Source organism: Cervus canadensis, chromosome 23 (assembly GCF_019320065.1).
Source record: "Cervus canadensis isolate Bull #8, Minnesota chromosome 23, ASM1932006v1, whole genome shotgun sequence".
Lineage (NCBI taxonomy): Eukaryota > Metazoa > Chordata > Mammalia > Artiodactyla > Cervidae > Cervus > Cervus canadensis.
The window spans coordinates 15,870,781-15,897,842 of NC_057408.1; the positions used below are offsets into that span (position 1 = coordinate 15,870,781).

General features: G+C 47.5%; 1 protein-coding gene across 3 annotated transcripts in view; it reads left to right on the forward strand.

The window, feature by feature from the left end:
• TNFRSF11A (TNF receptor superfamily member 11a) overlaps nucleotides 1–27,062 on the forward strand; it is a 60,015-nt gene that overhangs the window by 17,293 nt on the left and 15,660 nt on the right. For all 3 annotated transcript variants that reach the window (XM_043444046.1, XM_043444045.1, XM_043444047.1), the window contains exons 2-8: nucleotides 8,938–9,019; nucleotides 10,783–10,908; nucleotides 16,053–16,193; nucleotides 19,806–19,899; nucleotides 21,435–21,526; nucleotides 23,553–23,666; nucleotides 26,297–26,349. In XM_043444046.1, the coding sequence (XP_043299981.1) occupies nucleotides 8,938–9,019; nucleotides 10,783–10,908; nucleotides 16,053–16,193; nucleotides 19,806–19,899; nucleotides 21,435–21,526; nucleotides 23,553–23,666; nucleotides 26,297–26,349 (702 nt within the window). The remainder of the gene's footprint in view (nucleotides 1–8,937; nucleotides 9,020–10,782; nucleotides 10,909–16,052; nucleotides 16,194–19,805; nucleotides 19,900–21,434; nucleotides 21,527–23,552; nucleotides 23,667–26,296; nucleotides 26,350–27,062) is intronic.

The following is a 27,062-nucleotide window of genomic DNA, read 5'->3' on the forward strand; positions in this document are numbered from 1 at the left end:
TCAGAAACCACCGCGTGACTCGGGCCACCTGCCACGATCCCAGTCCCACGAGAAAGCACTGCCGTATGTGAAGTCAAACAGGCTTTTAAAAAAATAAACCTCTTCAATTAAAAACACGTTTTTCTGGGAATTGCCTGGCTGCCCAGTGGTTCGGGGTCTGCACCTCCCACTGCAGGGGCACAGCTCGAGTCCCAGTGAGGGAACTGAGATCCTGCGCCTCTCGCAGAGAGGCCAAAAAAACCACGTTTTCCAGCCACCGGAAACACTCTGATGGCAGCTTCTGTGATCACAGCCAGGTTAAAACTAAACAGGGAAGGTGCGTCCAGAAGCTGCAGGGCAAATCCCTGCTCTTCCCCACCCTCTTTCCTTTTTCTGCCAACACCCCTTTCCCTCCGTCCCCCCATCAGGGGATGATCTGGTAGAAGGAACCCGTGCTCGCCGATTCCGCCCAGGGGTGCGATTAACCTCCTCTCCGGCGGCCGCCAGCCAGGGTGCACCTCTGTGCTGAGTGACTGACACAGTCGCTGCCCCCCTCAGTCCCCCAGCCACTGGCTGGAAAGGTCCTCAGCCTCAGTGGGAGGAAGCACAGGCTTCGTTTTCACTTGCCATTGCCACCTTGCCAGGCTTCCCTGGTGGCTCAGTTGGTAAAGAATCCGCCTGCAACGTAGGAGACCTGAGTTCAATCCCTGGGTCGCGAAGATCCCCTGGAGAAGGAAATGGCAACCTGCTCCAATATTCTGGCCTGGGGAGGTCCCAGGGACAGAGGAGCCTGGAGGGCTACAGTCTGCAAAGAGTCGGACACGACTGAGCGACTGAACCACCACATCGCTACATCATCTGCACATATTGTCCCATCGCGTCCTCACTGCGGTAGGAGGGGTACAATGATTCGCCCCATTTTACAGGCGAAGAGACAGAGACTTAGAAGTGAGTTATCCCCACCTTGTTCTCAGGTTGTAGAAAAGCAGACAGTTTTATTAAAGAAACGTCAGACCGGCCTGGAAGTTCAGGTCTGAGAGCTGCCCGGATGGCAGAGACGTAACGGGAAGCCCGCCCCGCTCTACCTGACCGGCGGAGCCACCTGGCCAGGCGTCTCCTCTGTCTTCACCGGCGCACTGGTACCAGCTGCCCTTCCTTCTCCAGGGGCTCTCCCAGCCCCAGCCTCTGCTCTGCTAAATCCTCACATTCTGGCTCCTCAGACTTGACTTCGTTAGTGTTTAGTTTTTCTATTTTCTGTAGAAACCTGATGTGCAAGCTTAATATGACTCCTCTATGACATCCACTTCCAGGTCTGAACTGTTAACCAAGAAGTCTGATGGTGGATGCTTTCTTTCCTGTAACAGACATAGAACTGTGCCATATTCGAGAATATAAAGCTGGATAAAATAGAGAAGGGGCTGGAAGCTTCTCAAGAAAAGGAGATAAGAAAGGGACCAAACTGAACAGGTCCCCCAGAACGTCTCAGTTTCAAGGGTCTGTGTTTGGACTCACTAATTGAAACATTTAGAGGGGAAGACTTAGGCCTTGTCTCTGGCCTGACTTCCCAGCCAGCTGAGAAAAGAAATGGACAAGAAGGAACAGAGACCTTTGTTTGCAGGTCTGTGACTGAGACCTTTAATGTGTTTGTTGTTTATTCGTTTCTAAAAATGAAAAGCTTCTCTCTGAAAGGCTTCAGAGAAAAAAAATTTCTTGGCGTGAAATCCTCATAGTAAAACCATTCTCTTGGTGTTCTGGGGAACAGAGCTCTCTAGTACTTGATTTCTGGGTGAGAGCACTTTCAATTGTGACTTCCTTTAAGGATATTTTTTTTCAAGGGCAGTAAGACTATTGAGTGTCATTTTCACATAAGTAGTTTCTCTCTTAAGAAAAACCACCTCTTTCAGTTAGACTGTAACAATCAGAAATGTGATACAATCTTTCCTTAATTTACAGCCAGATTCTCAAATATAGTCATGGATGATATTTTATAAAATAAAACCTATGGAAAATCCCTCATTTGTTCTTCTGGGTCGAGTTCTCTTCCTCTTGATTTGACAGAAGGAGCCAAGCTTCTTTCTGTTTTGTTACATGTCAGCATGAATTTTCAGTAGAGCAGAAAAGTAATTTTAGGATTCATAATGCCTTTCGGTACAATTGGGTTGATTAACTGCACGAAAAATAAATATTTAAGTCAATCTTCCCTGCAGGATTCCAAATACAGATCCTCCAATCTCTGCAGCTCCACTCAGAGAAATGTTTTGTTTCTTCAGCTTGGAGTTTTTCAGGATTAGACCCAACATGGCATTGCATTGAGAAACAAATCCAATAAATCCACGGAGCTTTATAAAGACAGTTGTGATTTACAATTTATTATCTCCCAAAGCCTCGCATAGACTGTAGACATGGTTATTCCAGAGAGTCTGTCAGCCATTAAAATTAAATACTAGCTTGTATGCCCTGAAACAAATATCCAGATGACACAAAACCCAAAAGAAAGTGAGGTAGCAGATGGCCAATATGTTAGATGCATTGTCTTAGCTTCTTTTTTTATTTTAATTTTAACTTCTTTAAGACTGCCCAAGGAATTTGTATGGGCGGGGGAGAAGAAAGGGGGAAATGTAAAAGATATTTGCTATAAACAGACTAGGGTTTCTTCTACACTCAGGAGCTGTCTGTTAGAAAGCAGAAGTTAGTCGACGTAAGCTCTGCGGGCCAGACGTTGCTTTTGTAGCTTATTGATTAAGACCTGTAATAGGGCCCTGTCGGCACATGAGTGGTTTTTACAAGACTTCTAAGTACCCTGAATCAAAGCGTATTCCCCAAGACACAAGCGCTGCAACAGACCTGACGCTGAATTTATGTGCCTGTACCCTTTATTCCGTAAATAGTTTAGAAGTCGTTCTGCTTTATTTGTTTAATGAAAACAATGAGGGTTCAAAAGCCCTATTGTTTAGAGGGAAACAAATCAATCCTGAAGGCAAAGGAGATAGAAATGTAGATAACTAGAAGTCTGTACCTCTCAAGTCGGTTACCAAAGGCCATCTGTTGCTCCATCTTCAGCAAAGAGACGAGACTGGAGGTGGTTGAAAATCACTCCATTTACTGAAAATCTGCAGCCTTATGCTGAATCCCTGCTCCCCACCCTCCCATTCCCTGGGAGATTGCTTCTGAAATGCTTAAGCAGAAACATGTTTTCATCAAATTCCTACCTTATGAGGACTGTTACCAGTGATAAGAGCTGCCACCTTTGGTTTTAGAGGAAGATTGTCTTTCAGTCACTGTGTCTGGCTCTGCGACCCCATGGACTGCAGCACGCCAGGCTCCCCTGTCCTTCACTGTCTCCCAGAGCTTGCTCAAACTCATGTCCATTGCGTTGATGATGCTATCTAACCTTGTCATCCCTTGTCGCTCCCTTCTCCTCCTGCCTTCATTCTTTCCCAGCATCAGGGTCTTTTCCAATGAGTCAGCTCTTTGATCAGGTGGCCAAAGTACTGGAGCTTCAGCATCAGAGGACGGAGTCAGGCCCACATTCTGAGCAGTTGGGAGGAAAGGGCCAGAGGACCAGAAGGAGCTTGACAGGCCTGAGGGCTCCCCGCTGCTGATGAGATGAGGGATGTCAGAACTAGGACCTAAAGGAAAAGGAGGGGTAAGACTGGAGGGGCTGAGGGCATCCCCTCATTCATACCAAAAAATGCCACTCTGTGGATGTGGGCCATCTGGGCAGAGGCTGGTATCCAAAAGATCCAGCTCTGGCTCGCTGGAAACCAAGCCTAAGAAGGTGGGGTTTAGGGTCGTGGGAGCAGGGAAGCCAGAGGCAGAGCTGGTGTGGCCTGTAGCATCAAGGGACAGGGCCCCAAGGGATCAGTCAGGACGTCCAAGGTCTAGATTTCCTACTAGTTACAAACGCGGGGACTGCAGTGCAGAGGGAGAGCCATGGGCTCCTGGACGTGGAGCTTGGGATCAGAGTGAGACCAGCACAAGATGAAGCCAGTTCTGCATGTGTCTGAGCCCCAGGGAGCCGCAGGTCTACTAAGAGGGTTCACCCTAGAGCTGCAAGTGGAGGAAAACACAGGGCTTCTCAGAGGCAAAGAGCAAAGAACAAGGGTCAAGTCAGTTCAGTTGCTCAGCCGTGTCCGACTCTGTGCGACCCCATGGACTGTAGCACGCCAGGCTTTCTTGTCCATCTCCAACTCCCGGAGCTTGCTCAAACTGATGTCCATCGAGTCAGTGATGCCATCCACCCATTTCATCCTCTGTCGTCCCCTTCTCCTCCCACCTTCAATCTTTCCCAGCATCAGGGTCTTTTCCAATGAGTCAGTTCTTTGCATCAGGTGGCCAAAGTATTCGAGTTTCAGCTTCAGCATCAGCCCTTCCAATAAATATTCAGGACTGATTTCCTTTACGATAGACTGGTTGGATCTCTTTGCAGTCCAAGGGACTCTCAAGAGTCTTCTCCAACACCATAGTTCAAAAGCATCATTTCTTCGGCTCTCTTTATGGTCCAACTCTCACATCCATACATGACTACTGGAAAAACCATAGCTTTGACTAGGTGGACCTTTGTTGGCAAAGTAATGTCTTTGCTTTTTAATATGCTGTCTAGGTTGGTCATAACTTTTCTTTCAAGGAGCAAGCATCTTTGAATTTCATGGCTGCAGTCACCATGAGCAGTGACTTTGGAGCCCAAGAAAATAAAGTCTCTGTTTCCATTGTTTCCCCATCTATTTGCCATGAAGTGATGGGACCAGATGCCGTGATATCAGTTTTCTGAATGTTGAGTTTTAAGCCAACTTTTTAACTCTCCTCTTTTACTTTCATCAAGGGGTTCTTTAGTTCTTCTTCACTTTCTGCCATAAGTGTGCTGTCATCTGCATATCTGAGGCTATTGATATTCCTGCTGGCAATCTTGATTCCAGCTTGTGCTTCATCCAGCTCAGCGTTTCTCATGATGTACTCTGCATATAAGTTAAATAAGCAGGGTGACAATATACAGCCTTGTCGCATTCCTTTCCCGATTTGGAATCAGTCTGTTGTTCCATGTTCAGTTCTAACTGGACCTGCATACAGATTTCTCAAGAGGCAGGTCAGATGGTCTGGTATTCCCATATCTTGAAGAATTTTCCACAGTTTGTTGTGATCCACACAGTCAAAAGCTTTGGCATAGTCAATAAAGCAGAGGTAGAAGTTTTTTTGGAACTCTCTTGCTATTTTGATGATCCAGCGGATGTTGGCAATTTGATCTCTGGTTCCTCTGCCTTTTCTAAATCCAGCTTGAACGTCTGGAAGTTCATGGTTCACATACTATTGAAGCCTGGCTTGGAGAATTTTGAGCATTACTTTACTAGTGTGTGAGATGAGTGCAATTGTGCGGTAGTCTGAGCATTCTTTGGCATTGCCTTTCTTAGGGATTGGAATGAAAATGGACCTTTTCCAGTCCTGTGGCCACTGCTGAGTTTTCCAAATTTTCTGGCATATTGAGTGCAGCACTTTTCACAGCATCATCTTTTAGGATTTGAAATAGCTTACCTGGAATTCCATCACCTCCACCATCAAAGGAGGAAAAAAAGAACAAGGGAGGGAAAACAACAACAACAACAAAGTATATCTTGTCTTCTCCGGAAGGTGCAGGCCTCCTAAAGAGAGTTTTCTAGATTCTTTTTATTTACCCCCAAAGCACATTTCCTTGGGGCTTCCCTGGTGGCTCAGATGGTAAAGAATCTGCCTGCAATGCCGGAGACTGGGTTCAATCCCTGGGTCAGGAAGATCCCCTGGAGAAGGGATAGGCTACCCATTCCAGTATTCTTGCCTGGAGAATTCCATGGATAGAGGAGCCTGGCGGGCTACAGTCCTTGGGGTCGTAAAGACTCAGACATGACGGAGCAACTCACACACACACATATTTCATTAACCATATCTATGTACGCATGTTGCCTTATAAGTTGTATTATGTTGATTGTCATTTTGAAAGTCTGAAGGTGTGCTGCAAAGTATCTAATGTAACTCACGAACAAAGTAGGGATCAGTTTAAGTTCTACCTTAAATTAAATTAATACCAAAATTGTCTGCCTCACCACAGTCAAATTTCCCAGTAGCAGAATTACTGATGTAACTTGAAAGATCAGTAATCCTATAGCGGTGTGAAACAAACATGTCAGTTCTGCAGTGATGAAGATGTTCTGGAATTAGACAGCAGTGCTGGTTGCATAACTTTTTGAATATACAAAAAAAAAAAAAAAGCCCAGTGAATCATAACCTTTGAAAGGGGAAATTTCATAGTATGTGAATTATCTCTCAATATTTTAAAAAGAAGACATGTCCAGGTATAAAGTCACAATTCGCTTAGGAGACAGAGATGGATATTAAGGAACAATCTGAAAAAAAAAAATCTGTTTAAGAGGACATCTGGTCACCTCTGGAATCGCAGCTTCCCTGTTTTTGCCAGGGTTACACTCCTGGGCCAGAGGGCGGATGGGCGGAATGAATCACAGCCATGCGCCTAGACGTGTAAACAAACTGTCCACACTTTCAGGTGGCTGACGCTCATCAGGTACCGGGGTTTGGAGCCCAGCGCCCAGCCCACAGTGGCACCTGACCACTTCTGGCTGCTGCTTCAGGAGGCGCCCTTTTAGCAAATTCCCCTAAAAAGAACCTGTGTACGTGACCCAGACAAAGCCTGCCCATATCTCACAGAGACTTGCAGTTTTCTTACGGGTCAGATGCAATCGGCCTTGATCATCTGAAATAGGGTCCAACCGCACATTTCTCTGGTCTGCTTTGTCATCAGCATGGCAGGGGCGCTCACATACCATCAGGCTTACACAGACCCTTTCTGTGAAACAGCATCTGCATTGCCGCGTCCATCCTCACCGTCTGCCTCTGCGCATCTCCCCTCTCTGCACACGTTGCTATGCCGACGCAGAGACACGGGTTCCCATGGAAACAGGGAAAGCCACCAGCGAGCAGAGGCGGGGCGGCTTCTGTTGCGTCATCTTTCCCAGTGTCCACGGGCTCACTGCCCTGACCCTGTGAGCCTGTCGGGCGGTGGACGCTTGGGGAACGTCGGTCCCGATACCCGGGTCCACGGAGAGGGTCAGACGGCCTAGGAACCAAGTCCAGATACAGCCTTCCCGGCACACTGGCTCCAGAAATACATTCGACGCTCTCGTTGACCTCAGAGGAACTGTCCCCGACCGCAGCCCCCCAGAAGCTCTTTGCCTGACCCGGGGGAGGTCGGGGAGGCCCTTACTGGCTGCGTCCTGCACGCCCTACTTACTCTTAATTTTTACTTTTTGGCCATGCCTCATGGCGTGTGGGATCTTTGTTTCCTGACCGGGGATCGAACCCGGGCCCCCTGCTTTGGACGCACAGTGTTCACCACCGGACCACCAGGGAAGTCTCTCTTTTCCGGTTTTAAATTTATTTTTGGCTGTGCTGGGTCTTCGTTGCGGCATGGGTTTTCTCTACTCGCGGCCCGCGGAGGCTGCCCCAGTTGCGGCTCGCGGGCTTCTCTTGAGGAGCGCAGGCTCGGCGTGCAGCTTCGGGAGTCGTGGTTCCCGGCTCTAAAGCGCAGGCTCAGTCGCTCTGGTTCACGGGCTCAGCTGCTCCGCAGCATGTGGATCTTCCCAGGCCGGGGATCGAACCTGTGCCCCCGGCGTTGGGAGGGGGCTCTTGACCGCTGAGCCGCCCGGGAGCCCCTGCTGATCTCCATCCTGTGAGCCCTGAGGACACCCCCAGGTCCCCAGGTCCCCGTGCGCGCAGGGAGGGCCCGCTGCCCCCCTTGCAGCCCACCCTGGAGTGCCGGAGCCCTCTGAGGGCAAGGTGGTGACTGCGGACCCCCGGCCCAGCAAAGCCCTACCCCTCAGTGAGTGCACGCCGCCGTCTGCGCCGCTGCCCCCGGGCTTCCGTCTCCCCTGGGTCTGTAGCTCGACTGCCTGCATGTCCACAGCGGTGTGTGTTGTTTTTCTCTAACAGAGACGCTGATAAGGGAAAGAGCTTTACTGCGGCAAAGTGATAAGAATCTGAGCGAATGCAGGGTACTTGGCTTTTGCTTTGTTTTGCTTAGATGAGCAAATGTGGAAATTAACATTGGTGTTAGAATCATGCAGAAAGGAGACCGAAGTTCAAAAAGCTGAAGCGGCACATGGACATTCCTCCAGCCGGCGGGCTGGCGCGAGTCCAGGCTCCAGGTCACAGGCTCCCTATAACCCCTTGCTGTCCCACTTTTAAAACTTCTCTGCATGTTTGAAACTTTTTAAAGGCAAGCAGTACTAAGCATCTTTCTAAAATCAGAAGTAGCTTGTCAGATCACATTTCCCCTGATATAACACACCGGCTTCCCAGGTGGCTCAGTGGTAAAGAATCGGCCTGTAAAAGTCAGCAGACAGATGCAGGTTTGATCCCTGGGTCAGGAAGATCCCCTGGAGGAGGGCATGGTAACCCCCTCTAGTGTTCTTGCCTGGAGAATCCCATGGACAGGAAAGCGTGGCGGGATACAGTCCATAGGGTCACAAAGAGTGTAATACACGGATGAAGGGACCCCACTCTGTGCTTCTCCAGTTTTTATGACCAAAGTGGACTGACCACACTGTCCGCCACAGGATGACACAGACGTGGGGCCACTTTGTACGTGGTTGGTAGAAAGTAGTTTTCAACCTTCTGGGTACCACTTATAAATTTCCCTTCAATTCAGCCTGTTCGCATGAGCATAACTGAAATATTTTTAAATACTTAAATGGATCTTGATGCCAGGATCATTGGTTTTGTATATTCTTGGGGGGGGGGGATGGGCTAGAATAGGATAGTGATACCTTTGGTGGGGGGGGGTGGGCTAGAATAGGATAGTGATACCTTTAGGGGGGGGGGGCGGTATCATGCAGAGCGGTGGCAGGACAGTTTCTGGTGGCTTCCTCTGGGAGGAACTTGTGCCTAATCTCTACCTGATGCACATTTTCTTTTTAGGTGACTTTTCAGATCGCCCCTCCGTGTACCAGCGAGAGGTATTATGAGCATCTTGGACAATGCTGTAAGAAATGTGAACCAGGTTCGTGCTGCTAAACCTCCTTTTGCTGTCCTCCCCAAGTGGGCAGGGCCCGTTTTTATTTTAACGTTAGTAAGTGATTCTATCCTGCCAGATGAGAAAAGAAATCGGATAGGCTTCTTATGGCAGTGGCAGGTAGTAATGTCTGTCATTCTGAAGAGAAAAATCTTACTCTCAATAGGTGAAGCAACTTAAAAACCAAGAGCAATTTCAGAGACTGGAATTAAGTGCATGCTGGAGTGTGAGTTAAGGACCAGTTTCCTCAAACACTATTTCTTGAGAAGGCAAGAGGTTTTTTTAAAATGCTGTTTTAGAAGTTTGTGATTCAAACTCTCAAAATATTCAATAGAACTCTTATTTAAAAGTATCATTTGGGGGTAGTTCCCTGGTTGTTCTGTGGTTTGGGCTCAGCTCTTTCACTGCCGTAGCCCAGGTTCAACCCCTGATGGGGAATTAAGATCCCACAAACCACGAGGTAAGGCCAAAAAAAAAAAAAAAAAAAGTATTAATTTCATAGAAATTCACCAGGGGTGGGGGTGGGGATGGGGATGGGGATGATTGTCTTTGAATCACTACCAAAAATTGCCTAAATCCTGTTATAACTTCTCCCACAACATCTGCTGAGGAGTAGGAGGTAGACTGGTCACCATTTCCCCAAAGTTGTTTTGACAAGGAGGTGGCCAGCTACTTCTGTGGCCTGGGTGAGGCCCCAAGTCCAGAGGGTCCTCACTCACTTCCTGTTCTGGGGATGGAAGAGGAGCTTTAAGGAAAAGGAGCTTATCTTATTACAAATCCTTTAGCTATTTCAGCTACAAATATTTTTGGGGTGCACAGAGTGAAGATCCATTGATTCTCATGCATATGTGTGTGTTTCTGAGCGGGTGTATTACTCTGATCAAACGAAGTTAACCGTGAGCCCACAGTGTGCGTAGGACAAAAGAAACAAACTCTGCGGGTCGACAGTAAAGAGGCTTTGAAGACGGAGATGTGAGGCAGGAGATGAAGTTTCTCTTGCTTAGCCCCCAGGGAACCCCTCGAGTTCTGCAGGCACCAGTTTGAAAACCGCAGTTCTTTTCCTGAGTCAGCAGGGCTTGGGAGTGGAAAGGCCTAGGGTTTCACTTAGGAGGTCTGAAAGACCGCGGTGACCACAGGCACAGCAAACCCCAGGGAGGTTATCTGGGCCAGCGGGGAGGCCTGAGGAGCCCCTGCTGTAAGACATGACCTCTGTCTTTGGGGGCATCCTGGGACCACATCATGTAAAGGGTTTGGTAGACTGGTGCTTTTTGTTTTTTTTTTTTTTCCCTTGGCTACTCCGTAAGACTTGCAGGATCTTAGTTCCTCGACCAAGTATCGAACCTCGGTGCTCAGCAGTGAAAATGCAGAGTCCTAACCACTGGACTGCCAGGGAATTCCCAGACTGACTCATTTTTGTTGATTTATTGGGAGACTTCCTTTGGGAAGAACTTGTGCCTAATCTCTAGGCAAATAGAGATTGTCAGATCACATTTCCCCTGATACAACACACAGGCTTCCCAGGTGGCTCAGTGGTAAAGAATATGCATGTAAAAGTCATCAGACAAAGAGATGCAGGTTTGACCCCTGGGTTAGGAAGATCCCCTGGAGGAGGGCATGGTAACCCACTCTAGTGTTCTTGCCTGGAGAATCCCATGGACAGGGAAGCGTGGTGGGATACAATCCATAGGGTCACAAAGAGTATAATACACGGATGATTTTTGATTGGTGCATGTTCCCCCTTCTAATTTAAGGAACGTACATGTCTTCCAAATGCACCACTGCCTCTGAAAGCGTCTGTCTGCCCTGTGGCTCGGACGAATACCTGGACACCTGGAACGAAGAAGATAAATGCCTGCTGCACAAAGTCTGCGATCCAGGTGAGTCAGCCCGTCAGGGGCAGTGTGGGAAACGACATGGTTGGATGCGGCGACGCTGTGCCTTTGGGGGCAAGGGAAGACGTCTGCCCGCAGACCCCCAGAGGGTGCGCTTTAGATCCCAGGGGCACTGTGTTACGGGTTTCCGTAGGGAACTTCTGGAATGTATCTGTTTTGCTTTTATTGAAGATTTACAGTGTCCTGTTTGTCTGCGGTGTACAGCAAAGTGGTTCAGGGGTGTGTGTGTGTGTTACTTTTTCAGATTCTTTTCCCTTTTAGGTTATTACAAAGTATTGTGTGTAGTTTCCTGTGCTATACAGTTGATCCTTGTTGGCCATCTATCTTATATACATCAGTGTGTGTATGTTAATCCCAGACTCCTGATTTATACCCTCTCCTAGCTTTCCCCTTTGCTAACCATATTTGTTTCCTATGTCTGTGGGTCTATTTCTGTTTTGTAAATAAGTTCATTTGTAATATTTTTTTAGATGCCACATGTAAGTGATAATATGTGATATTTGTGTGTTCAGTCCTGGAAGGTATCTTACACTTGACAGAAGGTTTCCACGGCATTTCCACATACGCTGTGTTACTTCTCACAAAAAAACCCTGTGAGAAAGCTATGATTATCCCATTGTAAAAATGAAGAAACTAAGAGCGAGTGAGTGATTTCTCCAAGGTTACAAATGAGAAGCAGGACTCAAAACCAGGCCTTCTAACTCCCAGGTCTTTTTCCTAAACTATCCACGTCTTCCTACCTCCATAGTCTGATCTCTTTATCATACTGCTATAGGGCTTTTGACTCAGATCTTTTAAAAATTAAAGTTTATTTATAAGACTAGGATCAAAATATGTCTCCTAAGTCCCAACCCAGAAGCTCCTTTCATCCCCCTTTTCCCATTTTTCACTCAGTCTATCTGTTAAGGAAGCCACGCCATCAGTCCTGTAGAGGCTCCACTGTCAGAGCTTTGCTAGCTGCATTATCTGGGTCTCTTTAAACACACGTCTTCTGTCCCCTGTATTTCCTGCAAAAGGGTTATTAGATCTAGAAGGCTGATCAGAATCTGGTTTGGGTTTTTCTGCTTTGTTTTTGGCAAAACTCCTTCAAAAGGTGATGTCAGGGGTCACAGTGTAGCTGCTTCTCTCTTTTCTGGGTGATATGAGCAGCTGTTGATGATCATGACCTAGATCCATTTTCATTTAGGGGCTGCAGAAAGGTGATGTTCTAACTCCATCATCCTTTCTTCATTTATTGGCTGGAACGCTTTCTAAACAGAAACTTCTCTCATCAACTGGTCGCTACCCTGAAGTGCAGTCTATACAGGAAAGGCAGAATGAATGCTTATAACTTTATTTTTCCACTTTTCAATATAATGACCCCATCACCAAGTTGTCCCCAGAGGATCTGTATGAACATCACAAGCTAGCTTCCTTTCTCACTCCCTGCCGTCTTGGTAGCTGCACTTGGTTGGAGGCATCCCACACCTAAGACCGCAAAGACGACGAGAAAGTTGCTGGAGTTGATTGACTCTAGGCTCCAGTTCGTTATGAAAAGTGGAAAGTGTGTGCTGGGGTGCAAGCAGACTCTGAAAATGATCAGACAGGCAAAGTGAAACTGGTCGTCCTCGCTGACCACTGCCCAGCCCTGAGGGAGCCTGAAATCGAGTATCGTGTGACAACGGCCAGAGCAAGCGTCTGTCACCATGGTGCTCAGTTGCATCCAGCTCTTTGCGACCCCATGGACTGTTGCCCACCAGGCTCCCCTGTCCTTGAAATTTTCCAGGCAATATTCTGGAGCAGGTTGCCATTTCTTACTCCAGGGGATCTTCCTGACCCAGGGATCGAACCTGCATCTCTTGTGTCCCCTGCACTGGCAGACAGATTCTTTACCACTAGTGTCTATCACTGTGGTGGCAGCAACACTGAATCGGGCACTGCACGTGGAAAATACTACACAGCCAGACACACCGGCTCCCAGTGAGCCAGGTGACCGACATCATGAGGGGCATGCCGGGACAGACCCGTGAAGAGTAGGTCATGCACAACTTTTCTTTAATAAAACTAGCCAGAGCTTATTTTTTAGAAAAAGGAATATTATGAACTCACGCATTTACACATTGGAGGTGTTTTAATCTACTGCAGTCTTACTGGGGCTTATATGATCGCTCCTCTCCCTCGGGTATCTCTAAGAGCTCTCTTTCTCCCAGGCTTATCTTGGACACTTCCTTCCCTGAAGCTGGAATGAGCCATTTTTCCAAGGATTTCTCATCGCTTCATTAGAACATCTTATTTAGTGACTTCAGTCTGGGTGCTCAGAAGGCTCATTGCTACAAGGATTGATCCTTGTATTGATATGTAGGGTTTTGTTTTTTTTTTCAAATAGAACAAAAATACTAGGAAATAAGTATTTTTTAAAGCACTGTAATATTTCTAAAATTAGAGACAGCTGGCAGACTTTGTCTGGAGAAGGTAACATGGAAAGTCCACTGAGCGAAGCATCTGATCAAGTCCTTTTTCTTTCCCATTGCTTAGTGGTGAGTTTGACTCATCACTGTCTCTTGGAAAGAAAGATTCACTCTGTCTACTGCCAAAATTGATTAAAGCCCCAAACCTGGTGCATTAAGACATTAAAAACTATGTCAAAATCATCCATCACCACACAGGGTTATATGCACTTACTTTTGAATGGGGGTGGGGGGGCTTCCCTGGTGGCTCAGCAGTAAAGAATCTGCCTTCCAAGCAGGAGACGGGGGTCCCATCCCTGAGTCAGAAAGACCCCTGAGAAGGAAGTGGCAACCCAGGCCAGTGTTCTTGCCTGGGAAATCCCATGGACGGGGGAGCCTGGTGGGCTGCAGTCTGTGGGGTCACAAAGAGTCGGACACTCCTCCACAACAAACCACCACCACAGAGTTTGAGTGGGAGACTGGAATTCGAGTTTTCCAAGGAGAGTGACTCTCGGCCACGTGTGTTGCAGACATCAGGTCCACGTTTATGCAAGTTGGTCGTGGTGCGTCACAGCTGACCTGGGCTTTGGAGAGTGGACCCCGAAGGCAGAGGGACCTCTGGTCCCCCAGGCTCTGGTCTGGAAAGAAGGGGGACAGGAGACACTGCTTCCCTGCAGTTACAGCTCCAGACAGTGAACTGGGACGCGCTTCTGGTTGGTTTGTTTGCTCTGGAGCTCTGCCCTTGGCAGTCCAGGCTGCTGTAGCAGAATACCACAGACTCGGTGGCTTAAACGGCAGATACGTACTCCTCACAGCTCTGAAGGCTGGAAGTCCGAGATCAGGGTGCCAGCATGGTCCGCTTCTTCACGAGGGCCCTGTTGTTGGCTCCAGGGCAGCCACTTTCTTGTGTCCTCATGTGGTGGAGAGCAGAGAGAGTGAAAGCACGTTTTCTGCCGTCTCTCATTATAAAGGCACTAATCCCATTCAGGGCGGCTCCACCCTCATGACCTAATCACCTCCCAAAGCCCCCACCTCCTAATGCCATCACACTGAAGGGGATGAGGACTTCAACATAAGAATTTTCAGGGGACACAAACATCAATCCGTAACTAACACTGGTAAGTATTAGGGGATGTACAGAACAAGGGCTGTCTGGACAATCCAGGATAGATGAGGCTGTGTAGTGGCAGGAGGTCTGTTTTAAATAATGTTACTGTGCTGTGTGTGTGTATGTGTGTGCAGTTGGTTCCTGTTATTCACTGTGCGTGCATGCATGCGTGCGTGCTAAGTCGCTCTCCGGTTCCAGCTCTCGGTGACCCCATGGACTGTAGCCCACTCTCTCCATGGAACTCTCCAGGCAAGAATACTGGCGTGGGTTGCTATTCCCTTCTCTAAGGGATCTTCCAACCCAGGGATTGAACCCAGGTCTCCCCTATTGAAGGCAGATTCTTTTACCACCTGAGCCACTGGGGAAGTCTGTTATTCAGGACAGTTAAGTTCTATAAAGTCATCACAAACACTGAGTTAGCAAATACTTCCCCTGGGTGGGTAAACATGACCTACATTTGTGCCTGTTTTTTGTGTAAAGACACCTTATTTAAGAAATATTTTGATGCATTAACAGTGTCACAATAAACAACACTTAACACAGTTTATCTAACATATGGATTTTCTCTGGAAGACACATCACTGCCTTCCTCGAAACACTCGGCAACAGTTCAGCCCTAGGCTGGGGGGGCCGCTTTACAGAAGGAGCTCACCAACAAAACACCAACAAAACACAGAAATAAAGACCCTAAACAGAACACAAGGAGTCTGGTTTCCAGTGTGAGAGCTGAAAGGAAGGCAGCACGACCTCCTCTGCCCTCAGCTGGGGACGGACCTGTCCAGCTGGTGGCTCAAAGTTTTCACTGTTCTGCGTGTTTCTGAGAATAACTGCAAAAGCGCCAGAAGTATTGATTTGGAGGATACGATTGGATTTTAAGGAGAAGGTGAAAGTGCAAGTATGAACCAGCGAATAACGAGGATGAACTGAGCTTGTGAGCATTTACCTCTGTTGCACAAAAACTGGAAAGGGCCAGGAGGCCTGAGAAAAGGAGAGAGCTCTGTGCTGTGTTGTAAGAAAAGACAGGACGAGCGCCTCATCCTGAATTTGGGGGAGAGATTAATTTCCAAGTATGTCGCCAGGCCCAGCCTCTGTGCTTCTCCCACTTACCTGCTCACACAGGGAGGTCCGTTTTCAAGGAGGCCCTACAGGACCCCAGATGAACCCCCGTCTCCAGAAAACCTATGGGTTTAGATCCCGTTATCCCTGGTATTAAGAATGCGTGTCACATCTGAATTTACTAAAAATCAAGGAGCTGTTAAGTCCAGTTTTGCATGAGTCAAAATCGTCAGTACTTAGTAGCTCCCTGGGCCTTAATCTTCCTACTAACATGAAAATTGACTTCTGAAAACGCACAGGTCTCCTAATTGTTGAGAGAGAGAAAAAAAAAACAACCCCACCCCGAGCGGGATGTTTTGGTCCCAGCACCAGAGCTGTGCGGGGGAACCTGAGGGTTCCCGGATCCTGGCCTCGTGACTCACCGCGCGCGCCCCGGGCGGGCGGGCGGGCGCCGGGGGTCCGGGGGGTCCGAGGGGTCCAGGGCGGGGGCGGCGGGCGCGAATGGCACGAGGCGGACGGTGTGTCTTTCTCTCCTGCAGGCAAGGCCCTGAGGGCCGTGGAGCCCGGCAACCGGACGGCGTCGCGGCGCTGCGCCTGCATCTCCGGCTACCACTGGAGCGAGGACTGCCACTGCTGCAGCCGCAACGCCGAGTGCGCGCGCGGCTTCGGCGCCCGCCCCGGTACGCGCGGCCGGGCGGGGCCTCCCGGGGCGCTCCCCGGTGTGCGGGGCCCCCCGCGCCTGCGGCCTCTCGGGGCCCCTCGGGCGCTCCCCTGTGTGCGGGCGGGCCCCGCGCCTGCGGCCTCTCGGGGCGCTCCCCTGCGCCGTCACGCTCGGCCGGCGCGGGGGCGCGGGAGACGAGGGTCCTGGGAGGCCGAGGGTCCCGCGGGAGGAGGCGAGGGTCCCCGGAGGCCGATGAGGGTCCCCGGAGGCCGAGCGCAGGGTGAGCGCCCGCAGGACGCGTGAGAGCTCAGCGCCCAACCCCAGGCTCCTCCTCCTGCGAAACCTTCCCATCCCCATTTAGGGGGAGACAGGATCAGGCAGGGGTCCCCTCAGTTTTTTTTTTTTAGAACTTGTGCACCCTCTTAGAAGAATTTTGCAAAGCCGTGTGCGTCCAGTCAAAATTTTTAATCGACATCTAAGCATTTTTATTACAAATTTCGAGAGTTGCTAAGGACTTAGTTTCCAGGGAATTAGTCCGTAACACTTTATAACATTGTCAGTGGGTTCTGAACCCCTAGCCGTTGGATACGCATCATCATCCGTGTGAAAAGGTAGCTATCAGAGGCCATCCCTGGAGGTGCAGTGGTTAAGACTCCACGTCCAGCGCAGGGGACGTGGGTTTGACCCCTGGTCGGGGAACTAAGGTCCTACATGTCCCAGGGTGTGGCCAAAATTTTTTTAAATGAAAAAATAAAATTGCAATGATCGTCTCTAACTGTTGGAAACTCTATGTGGCTCTTTTTCTCTCGTTTGATTTGTATCCATTTCACCTTCCCCACAGAGTTTCATCGTAATATATTTTTAGGCTCAGAGGGTTTTTACTAATTACCTTTTCAATTTCACATGTTAAAAATGCACCTATTTGAAATTTTAATTTTCTTTTCTTTTTGGTTGCACCAGGCTCCTTGCAGGGCCTTGGTTCCCCCACCCCAGGAACGTACCACCCCCCGCCCCACTTCACCCCCTCTATCCCCTCCCCCTGCAGTGAAAGCTCTGAGTTCTAACCAATCACTAGACCGCCAGGGAATTCCATGAAATTTTAATTTTTAAAAATTTCTTGTGACTCAAGCTTTTAAGGTTAAAAACATTTCTTCTGGACTGACTTGTTCTACAGTGGTTATTAACACAGTTGGTTCAAAAGATGAATGACTATATTATATTTTGCTATACTAATAGTTATAAAAGTAAAGCCTGAGTTGGGAGAATTAAAATATTAATCATTTCATTTCATATTGAGGAAAATCTGCATCACAGAGTCTGACTAAGTCAGCCCTGATTATCAGTTAAACCAGACAGGCTTTCTCTTGGGAAAAGTCGGACTTGACTTTTTGTTTGCTAAAACAAATCTCATGACAGCTTACTCCCTTCTGAATCCTGGTTCTAAGATATAGGTGAGACTCAGGGCCTCTCATGCAGCTTGTTAAACTGCATGGAAGAAGGTGCTGGTCCCTTTCTGCTTTTTTCTTTTCTTTTCTGGTCCTTGTCTTCTCTGCTTTGCCCCTTTGGAATGCAATAGATGAAGGGTAGAGAGGGTGACATGGATGCATGAAAATCTCACCCCTGCATCACAATATATTTGAACTCAGAACAAGTCAACCTGATTCCAGTTACCACTTTTATGTTGTCACACCCTTGCCCTTAATGGATGTTAGTCAACTAACTCAGTCATGTCTGACTGTTTGTGGCCCCGTGGACTGTAGCCCGCCAGGCTCCTCTGTCCATGCAATTCTCCAGGCAAGAATACTGGAGTGAGTAGCCATTCCCTTTTCCAGGGAATCTTCCTGACCCAGGGATCGAACTGGGATCTCCTGCATTGCCCATGATTTCTTTATGTTTGAGCCGTGGGGGAAGCCCTGATAGATGGACAGCGAGAGACAAGCTATTCTGAGGTGCTCTGAACGAAGGCGCTTTCTGTCACCGATCTTTTGACTTGTTCTTTGTTTGGCACCTCAGAAGTTTGGCTCCATGGTAGGATTTGGAGTAGGTATGAAGTGTGCCTTCTTTTGTAAGTGGGAGTAGTGTGATTGTGAAAGAGAGAAAAAAGGAGAAACTGCAGATGCCCCAGCAGTTCAGGGCAGACGTGAGAGTCAAGTGTACAGAAGTCAGCGCCTGTCAAGCTCTTTGTGCCTTGCAGCCCCTTAGGAAGTCATTTTGTATTTAAGGGTTACTCTTCTAGAGTGTGATTATCATTTTAAAAGCTGTTTGAATTCATCTGAGTGACTAGATGTTAACTGTACCTTTGCTGATATCGTTTCAAGGCAAATCTAGTTGCTCGAGTAGGAATGAGTACGCTACTTATTGGGGCTTCCCCGGGGGCTCACACGGCGAAGAATCCGCCTGCAACGCAGGAGATCCAGGTTTGGTCTCTGGGTCGAGAAGATCCCCTGGAGGAGGGCTTGGCAACCCACTCCACTACTCTTGCCTAGAGAATCCCAAGACAGGAGCCTGGCGGGCTACAGTCCATGGGGTCTCAAAGAGTTGGACACGACTGAAATGACTTGGCACACATGCACACCTGCTGTGTATTGAGCAATTGCAAAAACCAAGAGTGTACTTCCCACTTGACTTTGGACAGAGAAAATGTAATTCCTTATTTTTGCAGTTTATTCATGAAGATAAACCACAGAAGTGCTACTAATTTCAAGAGTAATTTGTGGTTTTGGCACAAGACAATTGCTTATTATGATAGCACATGGTAGCCAGTGTCCTTCTTTATCGGAACCACCAAAGGGTCCCCGTGTGTCGGTTGCAGTAAAAGGAACAGACAGAGGAAATCTGAGACATTTCCTAGTTTGATAATATAGTTTATGAGGAATATGAGAGAGGTGAAGATAGCCTACTAACCAGGATTAATTCCTGCTTTGAGTGCTCTGGGTCCAAAATCCATCCCATCACTTGTGTTTTTGTAAGTAGGGTTTTATTGGAACACAGCCAATGTGTTTTTATACATTGTCTGTGACAGCTTTCACACTGCAAGTAATTTGCAGAGAGCAGAGGGCCTCATAAGCCTAAGATATTTATCATATGGCCCTTTAGAGAAAACAACTGTTATTGCCAACCCTTGGTTTAAGAGGAGACCCATAGTGTAGCGTGGGTTTTGTTTTTGAAGTTGGTCAATACTCTGATACTTAGACTGGTAAGATTATTGATCAGAAGGGGTCAGGGCAAGAAGTTTCCTTTCAAAGTAGTTAATGGGCTACCATTCTCTGTACCGAAGCCGGGTGAGGGAGACAGGAGAGAACAGACTTGGCTGAAAGGAAACAGACAGCAGCTCCCTAGCCGGGAAACGAAGGATGGGTGCCTAGGACAGCAGCTCTGACGGCAGAGGCCGTGGACCGGAGAGCCGGACCGGATTCAGGTCCGGCCTTTGCGTCCCAACTCTGCGCCTGGGACCCCTGGACGTGCTGCTGTCTCGTGCTGCGGGATCTCCGGCCCCCTGAAGCCTGGGGGGCTTCCGCCAGCGGCTGCAGGGGGCCAGGGCAGCGGGGAGACGCCGGGGGGGCCCCTCCTGGCCGATCTCTAAGTGTCCCCGTCTGTCCTGTGTTCTCTTGTCCGTCGGTCTTTCTGACAGTGCAGCTCAACAAGGACACGGTGTGTGAGCCCTGCCCCGCAGGCTACTTCTCCAACACCACTTCCGCCACGGACACGTGCAGGCCCTGGACCAAGTGAGTGACGGCGAGGGAATCAAGGGCGTCTTGATTTGGAAGAACTCCACCTCCGCTGTCTCGTCTGTTGTGAAAACAGAGTGATGCAATTTGGGGAGGCTTCCTCGGGAAGCGAGTTTCACAGCAGACACAGTCTGTCAGCTGGGTGTGAGGGAGAGAAACCCCTGCAGCCTGTCCCCGGACGGCTGGCAGGGGCCTGTACCACTGCAGAGTCAGTCTGACTGGAGCTTTGATTACAGCTGCAGCTGCTTTCCCCCTTCTCTAACTTTATTTAGTTGCTCATGATGCTTATTATCACTCACGAGTCTCTGTTTGCCCAGCTTCCCAGCATCACTGGTTTATTTGTGCAAAGATGTGTGTGTGTGTGCGCATTGTATATGTGCATATAGAAGCCTCCTGCTTAAATAAATGTTTACACACTTGGGTTTTTTCCCCACATAATATATCCTGAAGAAAACGCACTCCACATTAACTGACTTACGTCTTTGTGGCTTCTTCTAACTACGTGGTGTGCTGTCATAGAGATGTACCATAATTTATTTAACAAGTTCCCTTGTTGTTCAGTTGCTCATTCATGTCAGACTTTGCGACCCCATGGACTGCAGCACGTCAGGCTTCACAATCTCCTGGAGCTTGCTCAAACTCATGTCCGTTGAGTCGGTGATGTCATCCAGCCATCTTGTCCTCTGTTGTCTCCTTCTCCTGCCTTCAGTCTTTCCCAGCATCAGGGTCTTTTCCAATCAGTCAGTTCTTCTCATCAGGTGGCCAAAGTATTGGAGCTTCAGCTTCAGCACCAGTCCTTCCAATGAATATTCAGGGTTGATCTCCTTTAGGATGGACTGGTTTGATTTCCTTGCAGTCCAAGGGACTCTGGAGTCTTTTCTAGCACCACAGTTTGAAAGCATCAATTCTTCAGCCCTAAGCCTTATTTATGGTCCAACTCTCACAAGCTCCCTATTCTAGTCGTTTAAGTGGTTTCCAGTTTTTTCCAGTGATAAATAAATCTGTAATGTATCATCTCGCCTGTATACTATCTCACACTTACGTTAGCAAAGTTGTAGTGAAATTCCTGGATCCTTTCACTGCATGCCTGTTGTTGAATACTCATAATCAATGTCATGATTCTTTCAGTTCCCAATAAATTAATTCTCGTTAAATATTTATTGTCAGAGCCACCTGTCCAGGTTTTATTTTGAAAAAGATTTTCTGTGTTTTCAACTTCAAAAGGGTATTCATTTCAACTTCAAAAGTTTATCACTTAGCCGTGGTAACTGGGTTTGGAATCTTCTTTACGAAACATCCTGGTCGCCGTCTTGGGCCGCGCTCCAGGAGCAGAGGTCAGAGTGGCAGCGGTCACTTTGGCTGTCTCTCTGCCCACCTTAGTGTGTGTGCACAGGCACCAGGGATTCCAACGTGCAGGAAGACCTTGGCTCCTCTCCTGAATGAGCCTGCAGTCTAATGGGGTAGAATCTTTTATAGCTTTTTTTTTAATAAGGATATGAAACCGAAGGACTTGCGTGCCTCTCTCTTCACAGCTGCACCGTTCTCGGAGAGAGAGAAGTGCGCCGGGGAACCGATGAGTCAGACGTGGTTTGCAGTCCTCTCTCACCTGCAGATCCACCGAGTGGTATGTTTAATGGAAAAGGTTGGTTGGGTAGGTGTGCCCCGGTCTAGCCAGTTCTAGATTTCTCTCGAATTACATGCTGTATCCAGAGGCAGCCGTCTCTCCCTTTTCGTCTCATCCTATCGTGGTCCCTGGAGAAGGGAATGGCAACCCACTCCAGTATCCTTGCCTGGAAATTCCCATGGACAGAGGAGCCTGGCGGGCTACAGTTCATGGGGTTTCAAAGAGCTGGAGACGACTGAGCAACTTCTCTATCCATGCTCAGCTCAGTATTTCATTTTATCAGTGTTGTTTAGTTGATGATTTTCCACTGTGGAATGGATAACCAATAGTTTATTCATATATACCCCCGAAAAAGAAAGAAAATTGAGGTGCAAATATAAATTAAAATGCCCAAATATGGTAAGGTAGTGGTTATCACAGCAGGATATCTATGGGAGATTTTGGTCACCAACCAGAGTCAGCAACTTGGTAGAATACAATTACCATTATTTCTGGAACATTTGGAGGATCCAGTCAACCTCAAGTACAGTTTCAGTGACCAACAGAAAGCAGGCGGTTATTGTGGAAGCTGCTTGCCCAGGGGAGTGAGATGCTGTGGAGGTGGGTCCAGGTATCTTAGCCAGGAGGAGCTTCCCAACGAGGAAGGAGCACCCTGGCTACAGAGCTATGTTGGCGAACGCGGACTAAGAAAAGCAAGGCTGTAGCTCAGACATTTTAGCAAACAGGAGGGCATCGGAGGTTCTGGATAAGAAATTACATAGAGCAACATTTTTTTTTCCATTTATTTTTATTATTTGGAGGCTAATTACAACATTATAGTGGTTTTTGCCATACATTGACATGAATCAGCCATGAATTTACATGTGTTCCCCATCCTGAACCCCCCTCCCACCTTCCTCCCCATCCCATCCCACTGGGTCATCCCAGTGCACCAGCCCCGAGCACTTGTCTCATGCATCCAACCTGGACTGGCGATCTGTTTCACACTTGATAATATACATGTCTCAATGCTATTCTCTCAGATCATCCCACCCTCGCCTTCTCCCATAGAGTGCAAAAGCCTGTTCTATACATCTGTGTCTCTTTTTCTGTCTTGCATATAGGGTTATCGTTACCATCTTTCTAAATTCCATATATATGTATTAGTATACTGTATTGGTGTTTATCTTTCTGGCTTACTTCATTCTGTATAATGGGCTCCAGTTTCATCCATCTCATTAGAACTGATTCAAATGTATTCTTTTTAATGGCTGAGCAATATTCCATTGTGTATATGTACCATAGCTTTCTTATCCATTCGTCTGCTGATGGGCATCTAGGGTGCTTCCATGTCCTGGCTATTATAAACAGAGAGCAGAATTTTAAAAAGACCATTCTGAAGAGATCGTTAAAGATAACCAAGGGAATTAAAAATTGTCTTAAAAAAGACAGAAGGAAAAGAAAGGCCAGAGCCTCAGAAACCAGGTCGTGTAAACCAAGAGTTTATAATATAAAGGTACTAGCATTTAAGTGAGCAGGTGGGATGAACAAGATGGTTGAGCCCACACGTGTTGTAGATGAAGTGCCTGAAACACTCTGCGGGATGGCTGTGGTTCTATTCTCCTGGCCAGCAAAACCCTGGTGCCATGTGGTTATTTGGAAGGAGCTGTGATAAGAGGCTCCCTTTTGCCTCCAGAGCCCGTCCACCTGGAGAGTGAAGTGTTCTGTAAGTGAGCAAAGGTGGAGCTGGATGGTGCGGTCAGGCCGATTAGGGTTGTTCTAGGGTGCAAGCATCTAAAGGCGGTCCTGGGCTGGCCCCCCTCGGGGCGAAGGCAGTCGGGCCGGCTTGGGCTATGTTTTTGACCTCACCCTTTCCGATGGGAGCTCCCCTCCACAAACCCACGGTCGGCCTTGGGTCCCTTCCTGCTTCTTTTATTCCATACCAACATCCTTGATTCCAGGATTTAGTTGAATCCTGTTATGTTTTTGAGAAAGAGTAAAAATGAACAGTAGCCAATGCCGTTTTTCCCATTTTCTTCCCACACAGAACCGCAGATTTACTTGCCCAGTTTAATTATTCTGCTCCTCTTCATGTCTGTGGCTTTAGTAGCTGCCGTCATCTTCGGTGTTTACTACAGGAAGAAAGGGAAAGCACTGACAGGTACCGTGTCCGTGGTGGGTTTTGAACATGAGTCTTAAAGCAAACTGATGCATCTCCAGGTGTATGCTTTGAAGATACGAATATTGCCCTCTGACTGCCTCTTTTGATCTGTTTAAGGTGAAACACACCTTATACCTAATTCATTGTTCTCTAGCAAAACAAACAAAAATCCATTGTTCTTGTTTATGAATAAGAAATATATTTATTTATCCTAGGTGCAGGAAACTGATAAATATTGTAAAGATTATGCATATCAGATATACAGGGGTTGCATGTAACCTAGAATACATTTTTAATTACATAATTAATTAAAACAATATGTTCAGGCAAATGGCAGATGGAAAGTTTTGACTGAGGGTTACCTTGAGAAGTGAATTTAAAATTCTGAAAATAAGTTGTCTTATATTCAGTAAGATGCAGGTGCTCATTCTCAGATGAATAATCAAGTGTCATCTTGTTTATTGGGAATGGTTTTCCATCAAAATATTGTTTGATAGTATCTTTTAACATCATATCCTGTTTAACTTTTATACTCCAAAGCTAAAACAGTATGATTTCTAAGACAGGTTTCTTAAACCTTAAACCATTACTAGGTTTCCTAAACCTAGTGCCCCTGATTTGTTTACCTTTTTGTTTTGTACTGGAGAACAGCCTATTAACAATGATGTGATAATTACCGGTGGGCAGCAAAGGGGCTCAGCCACACGTGTACTTTTGAAGCACCTGTGGTCTCACCGTCCTTTCCATTTTCAGCTGCTCGCTCGTTCATTGCATCCGCCTGTGCTGTGGTTCCATCAGTTCTCCCACCGTCACATCCATGGACTTCACAAAACCCTGCATGTCTTACTGTTCCCATTAACATTCCAATACCTAACGTAACCCTGGGCAATCAAAAGACTAACAGAAGAGGGCAGATGTGATTGAAGATGCCAAGCATTAAGCAGAGAGCGAAGGGGAGACATTGGACTTCCCTTTTTTAAAAGTCTCTTCCCTGTTGAATATTGTTATTCAATGCAGCTTCACCTCCGCAGCATCGGACCTGGAGATTTGAATAATGCACATTCAGAGATGCTGACGGATTGCTGGCTCATCGAATCATGTTTTCATGAGATAAACAGACTTCTGATGTTTAATTCTTTAGCTTTTGTCTCTGTCATAATCTCTTCTGGCCATAGCTTACGAATGCCAAGGGCAGTGGGACTGCCAGTCAGTGAGTCGGGATGTGTGACTGTCTGCTTCCTCTTCATCCCTTCATTCAACACGTGTTTATTGGTCACCAGTGGCTGGACAGGCACTTGTCCTCACGGAGGAGGCTTCGCAGTGGGCAAGGCAGACGTTTTGCCCAGAGTGAGGCTGAGTGTGGATAGGGGGGTACAGAGCTTCAGGTGACAGTTGTTTGTCCAGCTTTGTGGTCAGCCAGGGCCTCCCAGGGAAGCTAAGATCTGAAAGACAAGTTGGATTGCACTAGCCCTAGGGGAGACAAGAGAATTGCATCTTTGGAGGGAGCAGGGCGAGCTGGGGGGGGGTTGGAAAGTTAGTGCAGCTGGAGCAGAGAGTGAGAACCAGGGTGAAATGAACCTGGAAAGGGAGGCACGCCCTGGTGGTGCAGCCTTGCAGGTGCAAAGGAGGGTGCTCCCATCCTGAGCAGAGGGAAGGAAACCAGTCCTGTGGGGTTAGTACTTTGCTATTTGACTAATTAAAATAAATTTAGGGGTACAGTAGGAGTGGATGCAGACCCACCAGTAAGGAGGGCTTTTGCAATCCTCTAAGAGAGAGATTATCATGAGTTATCAGTAATCACTGCAGATGGTGACTGCAGCCATGAAATTAAAAGACACTTACTCCTTGGAAGGAAAGTTATGACCAACCTAGACAGCATAGTAAAAAGCAGAGATGTTACTTTGTCAACAAAGGTCCATGTAGTCAAGGCTATGGTTTTTCCAGTAGTCATGTATGGATGTGAGAGTTGGACTATAAAGAAAGCTGAGTGCTGAAGAATTGATGCTTTTGAACTGTGGTGTTGAAGAAGACTCTTGTGAGTCCCTTGGACTGCAAGGAGATCCAACCAGTCCATCCTAAAGGAAATCAGTCCTGGGTGTTCATTGGAAGGACTAATGCTGAAGCTGAAACTCCAATACTTTGTCCACCTGATGCGAAGAGCTGACTCATTTGAAAAGACTCTGGCGCTTGGAAAGATTGAGGGCAGGAGGAGAAGGGGACGACAGAGGACGAGATGGTTGGATGGCATCAACGACTCAATGGACATGAGTTTGTGTAAACTCCGGGAGTTGGTAATGGACAGGGAGGCCTGGTGTGCTGCAGTTCATGGGATCGCAAAGAGTTGGACACAACTGAGCGACAGAACTGAAGACTGAACGAACTTTTTGGCCAACCCAATTGTTCAGCTTTACATAGATCAAAAAGTTATTTTTTGAAAAGAAGAGGAAGATGCCTTCATAGTCTTTAAATTGATTGATTTTCTTTATGTTTTCACTCTCAGGATCTTTTACTCACAGATTTGCGGACAAGTGTGTTTAAAGATAGTATTGAACTGACATAGAGGTCAATAATACTGAATTAGAATTGGGAAATAATAATATGAAGCCCTTATCTTTACTTTGTTTTTCTAGCTAATTTGTGGCACTGGGTCAATGAGGCTTGCGGCCGCCTAAATGGAAATAAGGTAAATTTAAAAGTCTAAAGTGCCTCCTTTAAATACTGTTAATAATTTGGGGAAATTCCCTGGTGGTCCAGTGGTTGGGACTCTGTGCTTCCACTGCAGGAGGCTTGGTTTTGATCCCTGGTCGGGGAATTAAGAGCCTACCCATGGAGGGTGTAGGTTGCTATAGCTATTATTAGTCAAATGTTGAGCCAAATTGTGACTGAGTAAGGGGGTGGGACCTCGCATCCCAGGACTGATCCCAATCCTAAATGCTGTTTTCTTTGCATTTCATTCTGTTTCGGTCATCTCTGTGCCCTTGTATTATTTACATTATTATTTTAGTACCAACCTTGACTGCCCGGGACAGACCCCTCGGAGAGAAGAGTGGTCACATTCCTTTCCTTTGTAGTTATTTTGGTGGCTTTTAATTTGGGTATGACTTCAACATTGTAGGAGAGCAGCGAGAGTAGTATAAAAAACTTCATCATGCCCTCAGAGCCAGCAACTGTCTATATTTTCACAATGATTTATTATTTGCCCTCCATATGTGTGTCTGGGCTTCCCAGGTGCTGCTAATGGTAAAGACCCTGCCTGCCAGTGCAGGAGGCTTAGGAGATGCGGGTTCAGTCCCTGGGTCAGGAAGATCCCCTGGAGGAGGGCACGGCAACCCACTCCAGTATTCTTGCCTGGAGAATCCCATGGACAGAGGAGCCTGGCGGGCCACAGCCCATGGG